The sequence below is a fragment of the Balearica regulorum genome, chromosome 7, assembly GCF_011004875.1.
Source record: "Balearica regulorum gibbericeps isolate bBalReg1 chromosome 7, bBalReg1.pri, whole genome shotgun sequence".
NCBI lineage: Eukaryota > Metazoa > Chordata > Aves > Gruiformes > Gruidae > Balearica > Balearica regulorum.
The window spans coordinates 22521750-22534578 of NC_046190.1; the positions used below are offsets into that span (position 1 = coordinate 22521750).

At 42.4% G+C, this 12829-nt stretch overlaps 1 protein-coding gene across 8 annotated transcripts in view; it reads left to right on the forward strand.

Annotated features, from left to right (window-relative positions):
- The window catches only part of PIK3AP1 (phosphoinositide-3-kinase adaptor protein 1), a 47382-nt gene that overhangs the window by 19397 nt on the left and 15156 nt on the right, over positions 1–12829 (forward strand). For 7 of the 8 annotated variants that reach the window (XM_075758443.1, XM_075758444.1, XM_075758442.1 and 4 more), the window contains 6 exons: positions 5535–5683; positions 6538–6682; positions 8245–8387; positions 9538–9670; positions 10399–10595; positions 12338–12527. In XM_075758443.1, coding sequence (XP_075614558.1) covers positions 5609–5683; positions 6538–6682; positions 8245–8387; positions 9538–9670; positions 10399–10595; positions 12338–12527 — 883 coding nt within the window. In that variant the 5' untranslated portion in view covers positions 5535–5608. Of the gene's footprint in view, positions 1–2291; positions 2442–5534; positions 5684–6537; positions 6683–8244; positions 8388–9537; positions 9671–10398; positions 10596–12337; positions 12528–12829 lie in introns of those variants that run through there. The other variant, XM_075758441.1, reaches the window with a different exon arrangement.

Here is a 12829-nt window from a genome sequence, read left to right on the forward strand (position 1 = left end):
TAGGCAGTTTCTCAGCTGTTACCTGTGTAGCAGTGTATCCATGACAAGAATTCCAGTGGCGTGTTAATCCTAATTCCCATTTCCATCTGTTGCTAATGCAGAAAGGACTTACCATCTGGGATTCCTACCCGTGCTTCTGCACATCAGGCTTGTGAGGTGCGATGGTTACATGCATTGGTCTGGTCGCAGTTGCTTTGCAGCTGACTTTGCTTCCTCAGACCCATTTTTCATCTGACATTAATAATCAGTACCAGGAATAACTAGAAACTGAGCCCAGCCCAAGCAGCCAACTGGAAGTTAATGGTGATATTTGTCCCTAAATTGGAATATTCCCAGAGAATGTACCTTTGATCCTGTGGGTTACCTTCCTGTTCTCTTTCAGTTCCCCATCTGCTTGAGGTTTTTATTTTACCACTCTTTTCTAGTGTCTGGTATTTTTTCTTATTTTTTTCTTCTTGCTTTCTTTTGTGTCCTGTCCACTCTTGTGGCTTTTCAGACTTTCCTTTCTTAACCTCACTGTTCTCAGAACTATGTACTGAGTTTCCTGTTCCTGCAACCCAAGCGTGGTATTTATTGGCCACTTTTTCATCCCTACCTTCCAGTATTTACAGGAGTGACATGGAGTTGCCCTTGGTATTGTAAACAACTTTTGGTGATTCAGCTTTCTCTAAATCCTTTTTGTTTCAAAGATGAAATGAAAAAATAACTTGGAAGCAGCATTTGGGAACACTGAGCCAAGAAAAGTGAACAGATTCATTCACTTGGGTTAAATTTTCCTGAAGATCATGAAAGCCTCTTGCAATCTGCTGCAAAGACATTTTTCTCCTTTCAATTACATGTCTGTAGTTCTAAAATATAACAAAGGAAACCTGTTCCTTGAAGTTTGGATGAGATGTGCTTTATAGAGGAACTGTGGAGTAATGTATGTTTTTGAGTATTAAGGATATGTCTTGTCTTAGTAGGTTACAAATGTAAGCAAAACTTACCTTCTCACAATTTGCTGAAACATTGGTTCCACTGTCAACAGGTCTCTTAATATTAACCCAGTTGTGTTCTTTGTAGGGATATAGCTTCCCTAAGAGGTGCACAAATGTGTGTGTGTGCACTGGCTCGAGCAAAACTTGGCATAGTAAAATACAGCTTGTGCCCTTGATGGACGATGAGAACTAGTGTACTGTAACTTCCAGCTTTACAGGACAAATGAAACGTGACCGCTTACTTTGTAGAACTGAAAATCTGTCTTTAAGCGCTATGCTTGTAGATGAGCAGTTGGGATGAGGGGTTTGGAGATAAGGGGGAGATGTCTCATACTTTATTTGTTCTGTATGGGCAGTTTTACAAAGTCTTAAATTTTCCTGTGTTGTTTTTGCTCACCTGCTTTTCTGCATACTTCGCTCTCTTGAAAGGGGAAATGTTGCTACAGTATAACCCAGTTTTGAGGGGTTATCGCAAGATGTTTCACCGCTGAGCGTGTATCTCCTTGGTAAAGCAGGGTCTCTGAGGTTAGCACGATGAAAGATAACTTTCCCTGCTTTCCCTGACTACTTTGTCAGTACTCTGCCTGCTTCTTCCAAATGCAGCTGGAGTTGCTCTGGGAGACTTAATGTCCTTGTTCACACTTGGAAAAGGAGGCTGGCCAGTTGCAAGCTTCAGGTGACAGCAGGAGCTCTCTTTGAGGGCCTTCCCTCTTGCTCTGCGTGTACTGAGGTGAAAGTCCAAGTTCTCATGGAAACTGGTTGTCTTAGCTGGTGAGCTGTTCAATGGATGGAGTGGGAGGTGTTCATAGATGCCAGCGAGGGGGTAGTCTGCACATGCAGAACCTACAGGGACAAGCTGTTGCCCGGTTGTGCCATTTGCATTAATATCTGGATGACACCATGGTCTGGACAGGCTGCTGACTGCTTCTGAACATTCACATGTCCTGTGGTGTAAGGGCTGACTGCTCAGAAACCACAACTGTCGGCTCCATGCTGATAGCCAGCCAGCTTAGCCAGGAGGAAATGGATGACAGAGCGAGCTGCGTGCACTGTCACGCAGGTCAAAATAACTGGCTGCTTCATATTAGTTTCTAAAGCTGCTAGATGGCTCATGAAGCACGTGGCTGTGCCTACATTTTCCCTGGGTTTTTCCCGGGGGGTGAGTTTCTGCAGGGCAGCTGTGCAGGAAGCCCGGCAGGGCAGGCGAGAAGAGACCAGAGCTGCTCTCAGCTAGTGACGCTTCCTGGAGGGGAGCACGTTCTTCAAGGGGAAATGTGATTGGGTTTCTTGGACCGCATCTCCTCCCCTTGCTGCTATTCTCACAAGTATTTCACAGACTGTTGAGTGTGGCCTGAGGCAGCCTTCGTTTAAAGGGGAGCAGAAAGGCCCTCCAGTCAAGGTAGAGCTGTTTATAACCACGAGGTGTTGAGGTACAGCAGCTGCTCATGGAGAAACTCCATTCAGGTATTCACTTAACTTTCTAATGAGTCTGTTGAGCTCCTCAGTGATGGCCTCTCTAACCTGGGTATCATTACAGTGATATAATAGCTGAATCTGTATATGTAAATGGGTTGTCATTACTCAAGTATCTCAGTGAGTGGGAAGCCTGATGTAACAATGTCCCTTTAGAGCATGGATATTATCAAATGTAATGGGATGGTTTCCTCTTCCCATGCTTGCATGTTCACAAGTCAGTAGCACGTGACTGGAACTTGCAACATGACCATAGCATCACCTCACTGCTTATGTGGGAAGTTGGTAATTTGCAATTTCAGAAATTTCTGAATGACGAAACAGATGAATGTTTCATACCTGAAACTCTGAGTGCCTGTTCCATCAGCTGTTAATCTGATTACTGATTAACATTGCTTGCTTCTTCCCATATTACCTAACAACTCTGTTCTTACGTAGGACCTGCGGGCAGTCAACTCTGTTACAAGAATGCGGAAGTGCAAGACAGGATCAGGCAATGCCAGAACTTTTTAAAAGCTCAAGTTATTCTTTATTTGCTAGTGTGTTTCTAGTACCAAATAACATCAGTAAACCAGAGAGATGGGGGGGGGGGGGCGGCAGGCTTGTTCTCTCTTTGCTTCACTCTTATTCTTGCTTACTGTAGATATTGTAGATGAGATCCATAGCTTTAGGTTTCATTTACCTCTGAAGTGGACCATATGTTGGGCAAGTGAGGTACAAATTACGACCCTAATGGTTTCATATTGGGGTGGGGATGCCCTTAGTATCAGGATGCTGGCAAGTGTCAGCTTGTGCATATGTTGCAGGAACGTTAATGCTTTGCTCTAATTTGGTCATCATTGGCTCTCTCTTACCTGTGGTGAGCTTAGTCTTTCTGATTTAGTCATATTGGAAATAACCAACAGAGATTACAGACACTAGTAACAGTTGCCTCTTCTCTTCCTCCCCAAAAACATGGTGTCTCGCTCTGCATATGCCAAGCGCCTGATGTGATAGCTCTCATGTAAGGGAGGGATGTGGGCTCAGTGCTTTACTTTCTCCTGTGCAGCTGGGCAGCCTGGCACTCCCAGGTGGGAGTAGTGCACCTTTCCGTAAGAAAAGGGTTCTCAAAACTGGGGTCTGGCTCTAGCAGCTGATGACATGGACAGTATCAATTAAGATACTGAGTTAAGGAATTTAAAGCCTCAGTCTATTTTCTGTAATACTTAGTACCACTGCCTGAAAATTCGAAAGACCACCTTCAGTACATAGCCTTGTGTCAAAGTAGTTTCTTAGTCAAATCTGCAGATTTGTGTTAGTGCAGTATTAAAATCTATTTGCTAAGTTACATGTACTGTTCTAGGTTTGTTTAAGAAATGTTTGTGGTGATGCCTTACTTGAACTTTACAAAGCTGCAGATTTTTGGCTCAACTCTTTCTACAGCAAACATTAAAGCAGCAATCTACTTGTACTTGTGTGAGCAGGCTTACTTGCCATGTGGAGTGATTCACATACCTAGTTAAGTGTATGTGCACCACTATTTGTAACAAAAATTTCAGCTGAATGATTCACTAAAATTTTGTGGCTTAAAACCCGTCTCCTGAAAGCAAGTTGCAGTCATATAATTCATAAAATGCCATTTAAATGTATAGAAAATATATATTTTTTTTAAAAAGAGCATGACAAAGAATTTCAAATATCCTAAGTTTAAGTCTTTGTTAATAATAATAAAAATGAAGAAATCTAGATTTAAGTTCCTGACTTCTAGCTTCACTGTTTGAAACTAGCAGGACATGAACTCCTAATAGAAACCTGCTTTAATAACTTTGGTGCTCTTGATTTGTGGAAGCTTGATGTATCTAGAGGTTGGGTAATTCTGAGTAAAACCTGCACTGTTGGCAGCTTCACTGTATGGATGCCACAGGTTGGACAGTGTGGTTGGTCGCTTAGGTCTTTCTCATCAGGACTGAGCATTTTAAATAGAACATTTCTTACTAATATAAAAACTCGACCCATCTAAATCTGACACTTTGTCTAGTAAATAATTTGTACTGCTCTTACAGATGTGTTTTAAGAATTTATGCTAGTCTGACAAGGGGAAGTCAGTGACTTTCACATCATGTTTTGAGCGATGGGGGAAAAAAAGGTGTGAATCATGTGAATCAAGAAGTAGAAACTAGTTAAGAAAGCACTTTCTACTAAGTAGATACAAAATCAACTGTTTTTTCCTTTCTGTAGTTGGGAAACGTATTCCTGGCAGGGGTAGGATAAACGTAATCTATTTTAAATCTTGTTAATTTTCTTGCAGCCGGTGATAATTCAGTTTGTTTGATCTTCCATCAATATCCATGCTGTTACTGGGAAAAAATGTTTTGTACACACAGATTGTAGGGTTATATGTGTTTACTTCTACTCTTGGGTCTGTTTGGGTAGAGTACTGTTATTCTTCAATGCAAAGGCTCTGATACATTTCAATTTCACTCTTGTATAGATACAGGAGCTTATTGTTCTTGCTTGAGCAACAGGATCCCTTCAGACTACTGCCTCGTGTGGTATTTTGTCAACACAATAATGAACTTGGGAGTTGGGGTGGGCAGCATAAGCAGGATCCAGAAAACTAAAGATACTGATGAAATGAAAGGAAAGTTGATTTTTCACTTACTTTAGGAGAGGAAGGCTAAAGGCTTCTGCCCATCCTACAATGTATTGGGAGCACAGCTGGAGTCAGATGAGTCCGGGTGTTGCCAATCATTCTTATATTAGATATTGGCATACTAATTTTCCTATCTAATGTGAGAAGGGACTATCCATCTCAGCAAAGAGTGGCATTACTGTTTGTTTCCCAAGCATGTTCAGTGCTACTCCAGCGCTTTTGTGTCTTTGTGAATATTCCCCTGCAATCCCCTTAAGGGAAAAAAAAAAAAGAGGAAGCTCTGTAGTTTCCCTTTCTTCAACTAGATCCCCTTTTCTGAGCCTTACTTTGAGAAGAATAGCGAGTTCCACCCCACCACCTCCCTGGCTGTTTCTCAGGATGCATATGATGATATGCATTTTCAGCAAAGGGGAGTGATGTAACAGGGCTCTGTATGCTTTTTTTTTTTTTAGACTCAGGCTGTGACTCTGTGACCGATACAGAAACAGAAGACGAGAAGAACCCAACTTACTCCCACAGACTTGCCATGAGTGAAGAATATGGATCGTCCAAGAGCACTGGGGACCATCCAGTGGTGCAGCCTGACCGCATACGGTGTGGGGTACTGTATGTCCACTCCTTGGACTATGTTCTTACTGTGGGCTGGCGCAACCCATTATGCTGGTCTGTAACGGACAGCTTTACAGGCCTGGGAACTAGTCCCTCAATCCTTTTCTGTCACCTTCCCTCTCAGCCCCCGTCCTCAGTGTCTCTGTTTCATGAGCTTGGTTCCCCAGGCCCAGAAATAGCTTGGTAACTTGCAGTGCCCAGTGCTGTCTTGGCTGCAATGTCACTTATTGACAGATAGTCTCATTAACATAGCTGCTTGTCTTGTGTGCTGTGAGACAGGTTCACGCTTTTGACTTCCCATCTTCCATTCTGGTGAGATTTAGGGGTGGCAAGTGGAGTAAGGTGATGGTATTGACCCAATTAACTCCACAGCCTGGATGCAGTTTGATATGACAATTCTGGTGCATGTCCTGCAAATGACTCTGAAGAACTTGGATCATGGCTTCCTGTCTGAAAAACAGAATTTCTTGGTATAGCACCCCTCAGATGGAAAAAGTCTAAGTTTCTTTTTAGAAGGGAGTTTTGCTCTTTGAGGGAAGAGACCGATAGAGATGAAACTAAATAATTTTATAAATCTAGCTTTAATCAGTTTATAAATCTAGCTGATGAATCTGGAGTTTTATCAGCTTAATGCATGTATCTATGTTGGTGCAAGCTGTAACAGAAGCCGCCTGCCCAGTTACTCCATGACTAGAAGATGCTCCTGAAAACCATTCTGGACCATGAAAATTACAGATGATAATTCATGTGTTAGTTACAATGACGACAAAATTGCTAGAAAAGGGACTTAACAAAGTAAGTGTTCTTATCTTGTGAACCTGCATGTTGTAATGCCTTTTGTCTTAGGTGCAGACAACAGTTTATATTATCCTGAAATGTAAACTAGATGGCGAAGTGAAAACTGAAGTTGAATTCTTTCCAGAGAACGCGTCGTCTGTACGTGTGCTGGCTGAGATGGAGAATGAGTACACAATCTCTGTGGAGGCTCCAAGTAAGCTGGGCTAAGGTTTTCCCCTTTTTCTCCCCGCCATTGCTTCCTTTCTGTCTCAACCTGCCTGTTCTGAAAAGTGCCAGAGGGATAAGGGTAAAGGTTGCAACCGCAGGAAAACTTGAGGGCAAGAAATCTTGAACTTGCATTCTCATCTGTGATACTTTTGTGATGAGGAACTGAGATAGACTGCTGCGTGGGGACTCTGTTTTCCCCTCAGCAGTGGCAGGGTTGCAGTGTTGTAACACCTTACTGGGAGTTCTGAAAGCAGATTGCAGCTCGTTAAAGCGCTTTGAACTTAACTGTGTGTTATAACCACCACCACATTAGCATTGGCAGAGCACCAAGAGAAGGTAAGTGCCAGTAAATAATTGCATGACTATAACTGCATGTGCTTAACGTGTGATGATCTCTCTGTGATCAGGGCTGAAACTATTTATCCTGGCTTGCCTTTTAATTTAGATATGTTCTGTCGCTCTAGATATTTACATTTACAAAAGTTTTACGTTGTCTAAACTTTAGGTTCACTAAACTGTAGGGGCAAGGTTTTGGAGCCTTGCAGATTGATAGTAGTTTCCCAGCATGATTTTGTTTAATCCACTTTGGTCTGTCCTCTCGAAGAGTCATTGTGCCAGCTCTGAGAATAGAGACTAATAGTCATTATAGCAACTCCTGTAAACTCAGTGAGGTGAGTTGATTTAAAGAAGGTGCCCTCACCTGCATAAAAATGTTCAACTTAATCTGTCTTAAATCAAGACTTGTAATTTAAACATGGACCTGGAAACTAACTTGCACTTTGAATTATAAATGTGACCTTCATATTGATAGAGTGTACAACTCTCTAAGCTCTGCAGTTTCTAACAGTAAAAGAAATATATTTTTAATTCCTTTTGCACATTACTGTAACTATTTCATAATTTTCCGAGTTGTTAACAACCAAGCATATATACAGGTAGGGAGTAATTTCAGAGAGATACAAAATATTTGTGTTTCAAAGAAAAAGTTCAGACCTATGAATGCACACTGGACAAAACATCAAGAAGCTCCCGTTGTGCATGTAGGAGGTAAATCCTCTGCTTGGGTAAAGTTGCAAAGCTGGAATTTTTAAGTATATTTTGTTCACTACTGAGGCTGACAGGGCTTGCAAAATCCCTAGTGACTTTTCAGATTTCTCTCCCCTTCTTCCCCAGCTCTCATATTTTATGGCACAGTTTAGAGACTGCTCCAGAGAAAGCCAGGGGTGGAGAGATGTGAGGCTTTCTAGTTTGAGGTGGTGTATTATTAGCATCAGTGGTCCAGATTAGTGTTAGCTGAGGACCTAGCAGGTCACAGGTGATGTGCATTGATATGGCTATGAAGAAGGTAGTTCCAAAGTACTTTCCTACCTAGTGTTCAGACCAACATCATCTCCTTTTTTTCATGACTTTTCATTAATTCAGTACAACACAAATTGTTTTGGTATCCTACTGGCATATCTCCAAACTCCTCCTCTCCTCAGGGTAGGTGATGCAGACTCATTCCCATTGTTTGTTCTTAATGGTGATTTCTTCTCTTTCTTTTCAAAGATTTAACCTCTGGGACAGTGCCTCTGCAGATACATTCAGGGGACTTGATGGTGGGAGAAACAAGCATCACATATCATACTGACATGGAGGAAATCAGCAGTCTGCTGGCTAATGCAGCCAACCCAGTTCAGTTCATGTGCCAGGTAATGACTCTAGCAAACAGCTGCTTTGGAAACCAGCTCTTTCAGAAGCTAGACAAGGAGACATAAGCAAAAGTGCTTGCCATGAAGTAACTTTTCTGAAATGAAGAAATGCAAGGTTATTAAGGGATTTTCACATAACCCTAGCATCCCCTTTTAGTGAAAGCATGGGTGCTTTTTCTGTCTTGGGAGCAAATAGCTGGCTAAGGTGACTCAGGCTATCCAACTAACAAAACAAAAAAACCCAGTCAATCAACACTCACGTTTAGACCTTGATGACTTGAAAAGATTGGGATGACAGAACTTGATTAACAGAACGTACCATAAAGAAATAAATTGCTCAAAATTTGCACCTAAGGGTTCTTGGAAAAGATATGAGAAGGTAGCAAAGATTCATACTAGCTGAATGAAGTAGAGTAACATAAAATGATTTGTTTATTCTTAGCACTTATTTCTTTAAAGCCACTCCTCTGTTCTCATACCATATTTTGCACAGTTGGGGTACCTGAACCCTATTAGAGGGGTAAAGCTTGCACAAGCAAGTTCTCCAGATGTGTTGTCTTTGCTGCCTGCCTGCATGTCCCTGATCAGCCACATAGCAGAAACCTACAAAGTAGTGTTATTTGCCAGCATACCTGGGGTAGAGGGTACTGTCTTTTCCTTTCTTTTTAGTTCAAGTTGTGGAGCAGTTGGTACTGGGCTGTGCCTCTACTTAGGGAATAGGCATGGTTCACAGTCTTTGGCTAAGAACCAGTCCAAAAGCCAAACCTGTAATGTACACCAGAACAATTAAAAATGGACTCGTTCATACTTAGAGCAGGAGTGACATGTCATTGGAACAGTTTTAGAAGTGAGATTATACCTGTTAGGGAAGTAGGAAGTAACAGTTTTCTGTGCTTCCAGTTGCATGAGTGAATTTCTCATTGTAGTCCATCTTATTGTGGAGTGTACGGTTCTCATCTGCTCAGATAATGATACTCTGTTTCTGGACCAGGAAGCTATTCATGTTCTTTGCTTTGCCTGAACATTGCTACTTTCAGTGTTTATGCCTACTGTTTTCTGATACATGCTAAATAAACAAACATCTTATAAATCTCACCTTAACTGAATTTCTGGGCTCCCCCAAACAAAATCACTTTCCATTTATCTCTAGGCCTTTAAAATTGTGCCATACAGCATAGAAGCACTGGACAAACTGTTGACTGAATCACTGAAGAAGAACATTCCTGCCAGTGGCTTACACCTGTTTGGAATCAACCAGCTGGAAGAAGAAGATATGACAACAAGTAAGTTAGAAGATTTTTGGTTTTGTTTTAAACTTCGTCTGTATCAGCTGTTTTACCTTGGAGCACCTTAACACTGCAGTGCATGGTACCTGCACAGGCTGTCTCGGCCAGGAAGCTAAATTTCTGATGATGCCTATAGAAGGGGGATTGCCATTTGGGTTGGGTGACCTTCTTTTTTTTTTTTTTTTTTTTTTTTTGCATGCATCAGTCTCACTTCCTTGCACTGTGATAGATGCAGCTATGTAGACTGCTTCAAACACAACCAAAGTGAAAAGATGATGCTCCCCAAAATGTCTCCCTTATTTTCTCCCTTGTTCTCTAGTTCCATGTGGTATTTCTCCCCAGCCCAGTCTTTTTCCCCCAACCCCATGACTCTCCTCTAAGGTGCACAGTGGGCACTCAGCAGTTGGATTGGTGTGACACCATGACATGGCTGCCTTTCAGCAGCAGGATCCTACTGGAATGATGATCTAAGAGGTCCTTGCAAACCTGTGATCCTATGTACATTAAGCTATTACACTGCCAGATTCCCCATTAAAGGCCATAGTACGCAAGCCTGGAGCCAGTTAATTTGTGCAGAGTTAGCTCCATTTTAAAATATATATATACTTCTCACAGCTTTCACACCTGCTTTGCTCTGTGTGTTTGCAAGAAATTTTATTTCCCACCTGCTGGCTCTGTTGCTGCTAGAGGTAAACGTAAATTCTAACAGGCTCCTGTTCTCACAGATCAGAGGGATGAGGAGTTGCCAACACTGCTTCACTTTTCTGCAAGATACGGGCTGAAGAATCTCACCGCCTTGCTGCTTACATGCCCTGGGGCACTGCAGGCCTACAGTGTAGCCAACAAATACGGCCACTATCCAAACACCATAGCAGAAAAGCATGGCTTTAAGGACCTCCGCCAGTTCATTGATGAATATGTGGTAAGAGGAAGCAACAGTCCTTCTGCGTTGTCTCACAGCAGGTGTGGGCAGTGGCACCAAGCTTGGCATTTAGTGTTGTGGGAGCAGGAGTGAAGGGGTAATAAAGGGTGCAGTGTGGTGTGGCAGGGTGTAGAAGACAGACATCCAGCCATACTGAAAGCTTTCAGGCTGGAGGGTTGGGTGCATCTCTGGAGCTGGGGAAGTTCTTGGGGGGCTTTTGCACAGAGTAAATAAAATGGAAGCAGAGACTGCCATGCTGGGTTTCCTTATCGTCCATCCATCTAACAAAGTTTCTGCAGGGATGTGGTTGGTGCCTGGTGTACTCTTCTCACCTCTGATCTTGGCAAAACTACAGGCCCTTCATCCCACTTACTTTAGGGAGTAATATGGGAGCAGAATATGTTTGGGAAGGTGCAGTCTGAGGTGCTCTCTGATTAGTCATAGTCTGGATTGCTTATTAGCTCATTCACAGCTGATCTGTATAGTCTTCCTGCTTCAATTGAAATCTATTTCTTCCTGTGTTAGGATGGTGGTCTGTTCCCTACTTGTTCTCTTGGGGACCCCGATTCATAATTTAGTTCTCTTGGAGCTAACCCCATCCCCAGAAAACAGCACTCTGACTTCTCCAGATTATGACTCCAGCTGCACCAGGCAGTTGTTTCTGTGGGATCCTTGGGTGTGCATGGGTTTTATCCTTTCTTTTCCATTTCAGTTGTTTCCAGCCTGTATGCTTCGAAATAACAAGCAGCTCCTTGACTCAGATCATGTGAATTCTTGAGCAGATTTTAGTTGCCTTTTCTTTCAGTTGAAAAGTTGTGTGTAATTTCCCTAATAGTTGTCAGAATGGCGGGTGACAGATCTGCCAGCCTTAGTGTGGTTCTGCCAGCCAATTACAGTGGTGTTTAAGCCCTATGTGCGTGGGTGGTTCTTAGACTTGGGGCTGGCTTATTGACAAAATTGTGAATTTAGGGTTATACATTAGAGCTAAATAAACCTCATTCCCTATTCTGAGTTCAGGGGTCTCCAGAAACTGTAAATTGTGTAATTAAAATCTTTGCATTGGGGTAAGTGAGAGAGGCTTAGGAAGTCCTTCCAACCTCTTATTGCTGCCCCCCATATTACAAATGTGTGAGAAAGTGTTCTGCTGTCCTGTGAATCGAAAGTTGCCCATATTATGTGAACTACTGCCTGCTGTGAGGTTTCCTGTTAATCTCTCAGAAGAGGGTCCATGTACTCTACTCTGGTGTTATGGGCTGCTACTAATGCCAAGAAACTGAAACTGAATCTAAACCAAAGCTAAGACTTTGCTTTCTTGTAAGTGCTGCATGTGTAGCAAGCTTTCCCCCTTATGGTCAGCTACGCTTACACCAAAATAGCTTTTCACAAGTGTTTGTATTTTTAGAATGAGCTTTGTTTATGTTCTAGGAGTTTGCAGACATCAGGTAGGATGTGAAATTGAGGGGACAAGAGGCTGTAATGTTTATTCAGAATGTACTGGCACCAACTTGTTTCACCTTCATTACATGTTACTACAACATAGATCTTGAAGGCTGGGCCTACACAGCTGTAGAGGGAATTTAATTCCTTTGAAAAGCCTTAGTCTTTGGGAATGGGCTGCTTTTAGAGGGTTTTTTCCATCAGTGATGGGAGAGTGAGATATCTTTTGCTTGCTTTGGTTCTCCAGATTCTTTATTTAAATGAGACTTGAACATTTTTTTTTTCTTGCCCTCCTTCCTCTCCAGGAAACTGCAGATATGCTGAAGAGTCACATTAAGGAAGAGCTGATGCAAGGCGAGGAGGATGAATCTGTTTATGAGTCCATGGCTCATCTGTCCACTGATCTGTTAATGAAATGTTCCTTGAATCCTGGCTCCGATGAAGAGCTTTATGAATCCATGGCTGGATTTGTCCCTGCCGCCCCAGAAGATCTTTGTATGTATATTCATAGAATCACAGAATCATAAGACGGTTTGGGTTGGAAGGAACCTCTAAAGGTCATCTAGTCCAACCACCCCACAATGAGCAGACACATCTTCAGCTAGGTCAAGCTGCTCAGAGCTCCCATCCAAGAGGCCTAAGCTGGTGTCTGTCTCTCTTATACATAGTCACGCCTTGGTTGAATTTTAGAGTAAGGGCTGCTTATAGCTTTTCTGCTCTCACCGCAAGAAAGCTGTGCTCCAGTTCTGGTGTTGGCTGGCTGATAAAATTGCTCTAAACCTTTCTTTGGTTGCTGG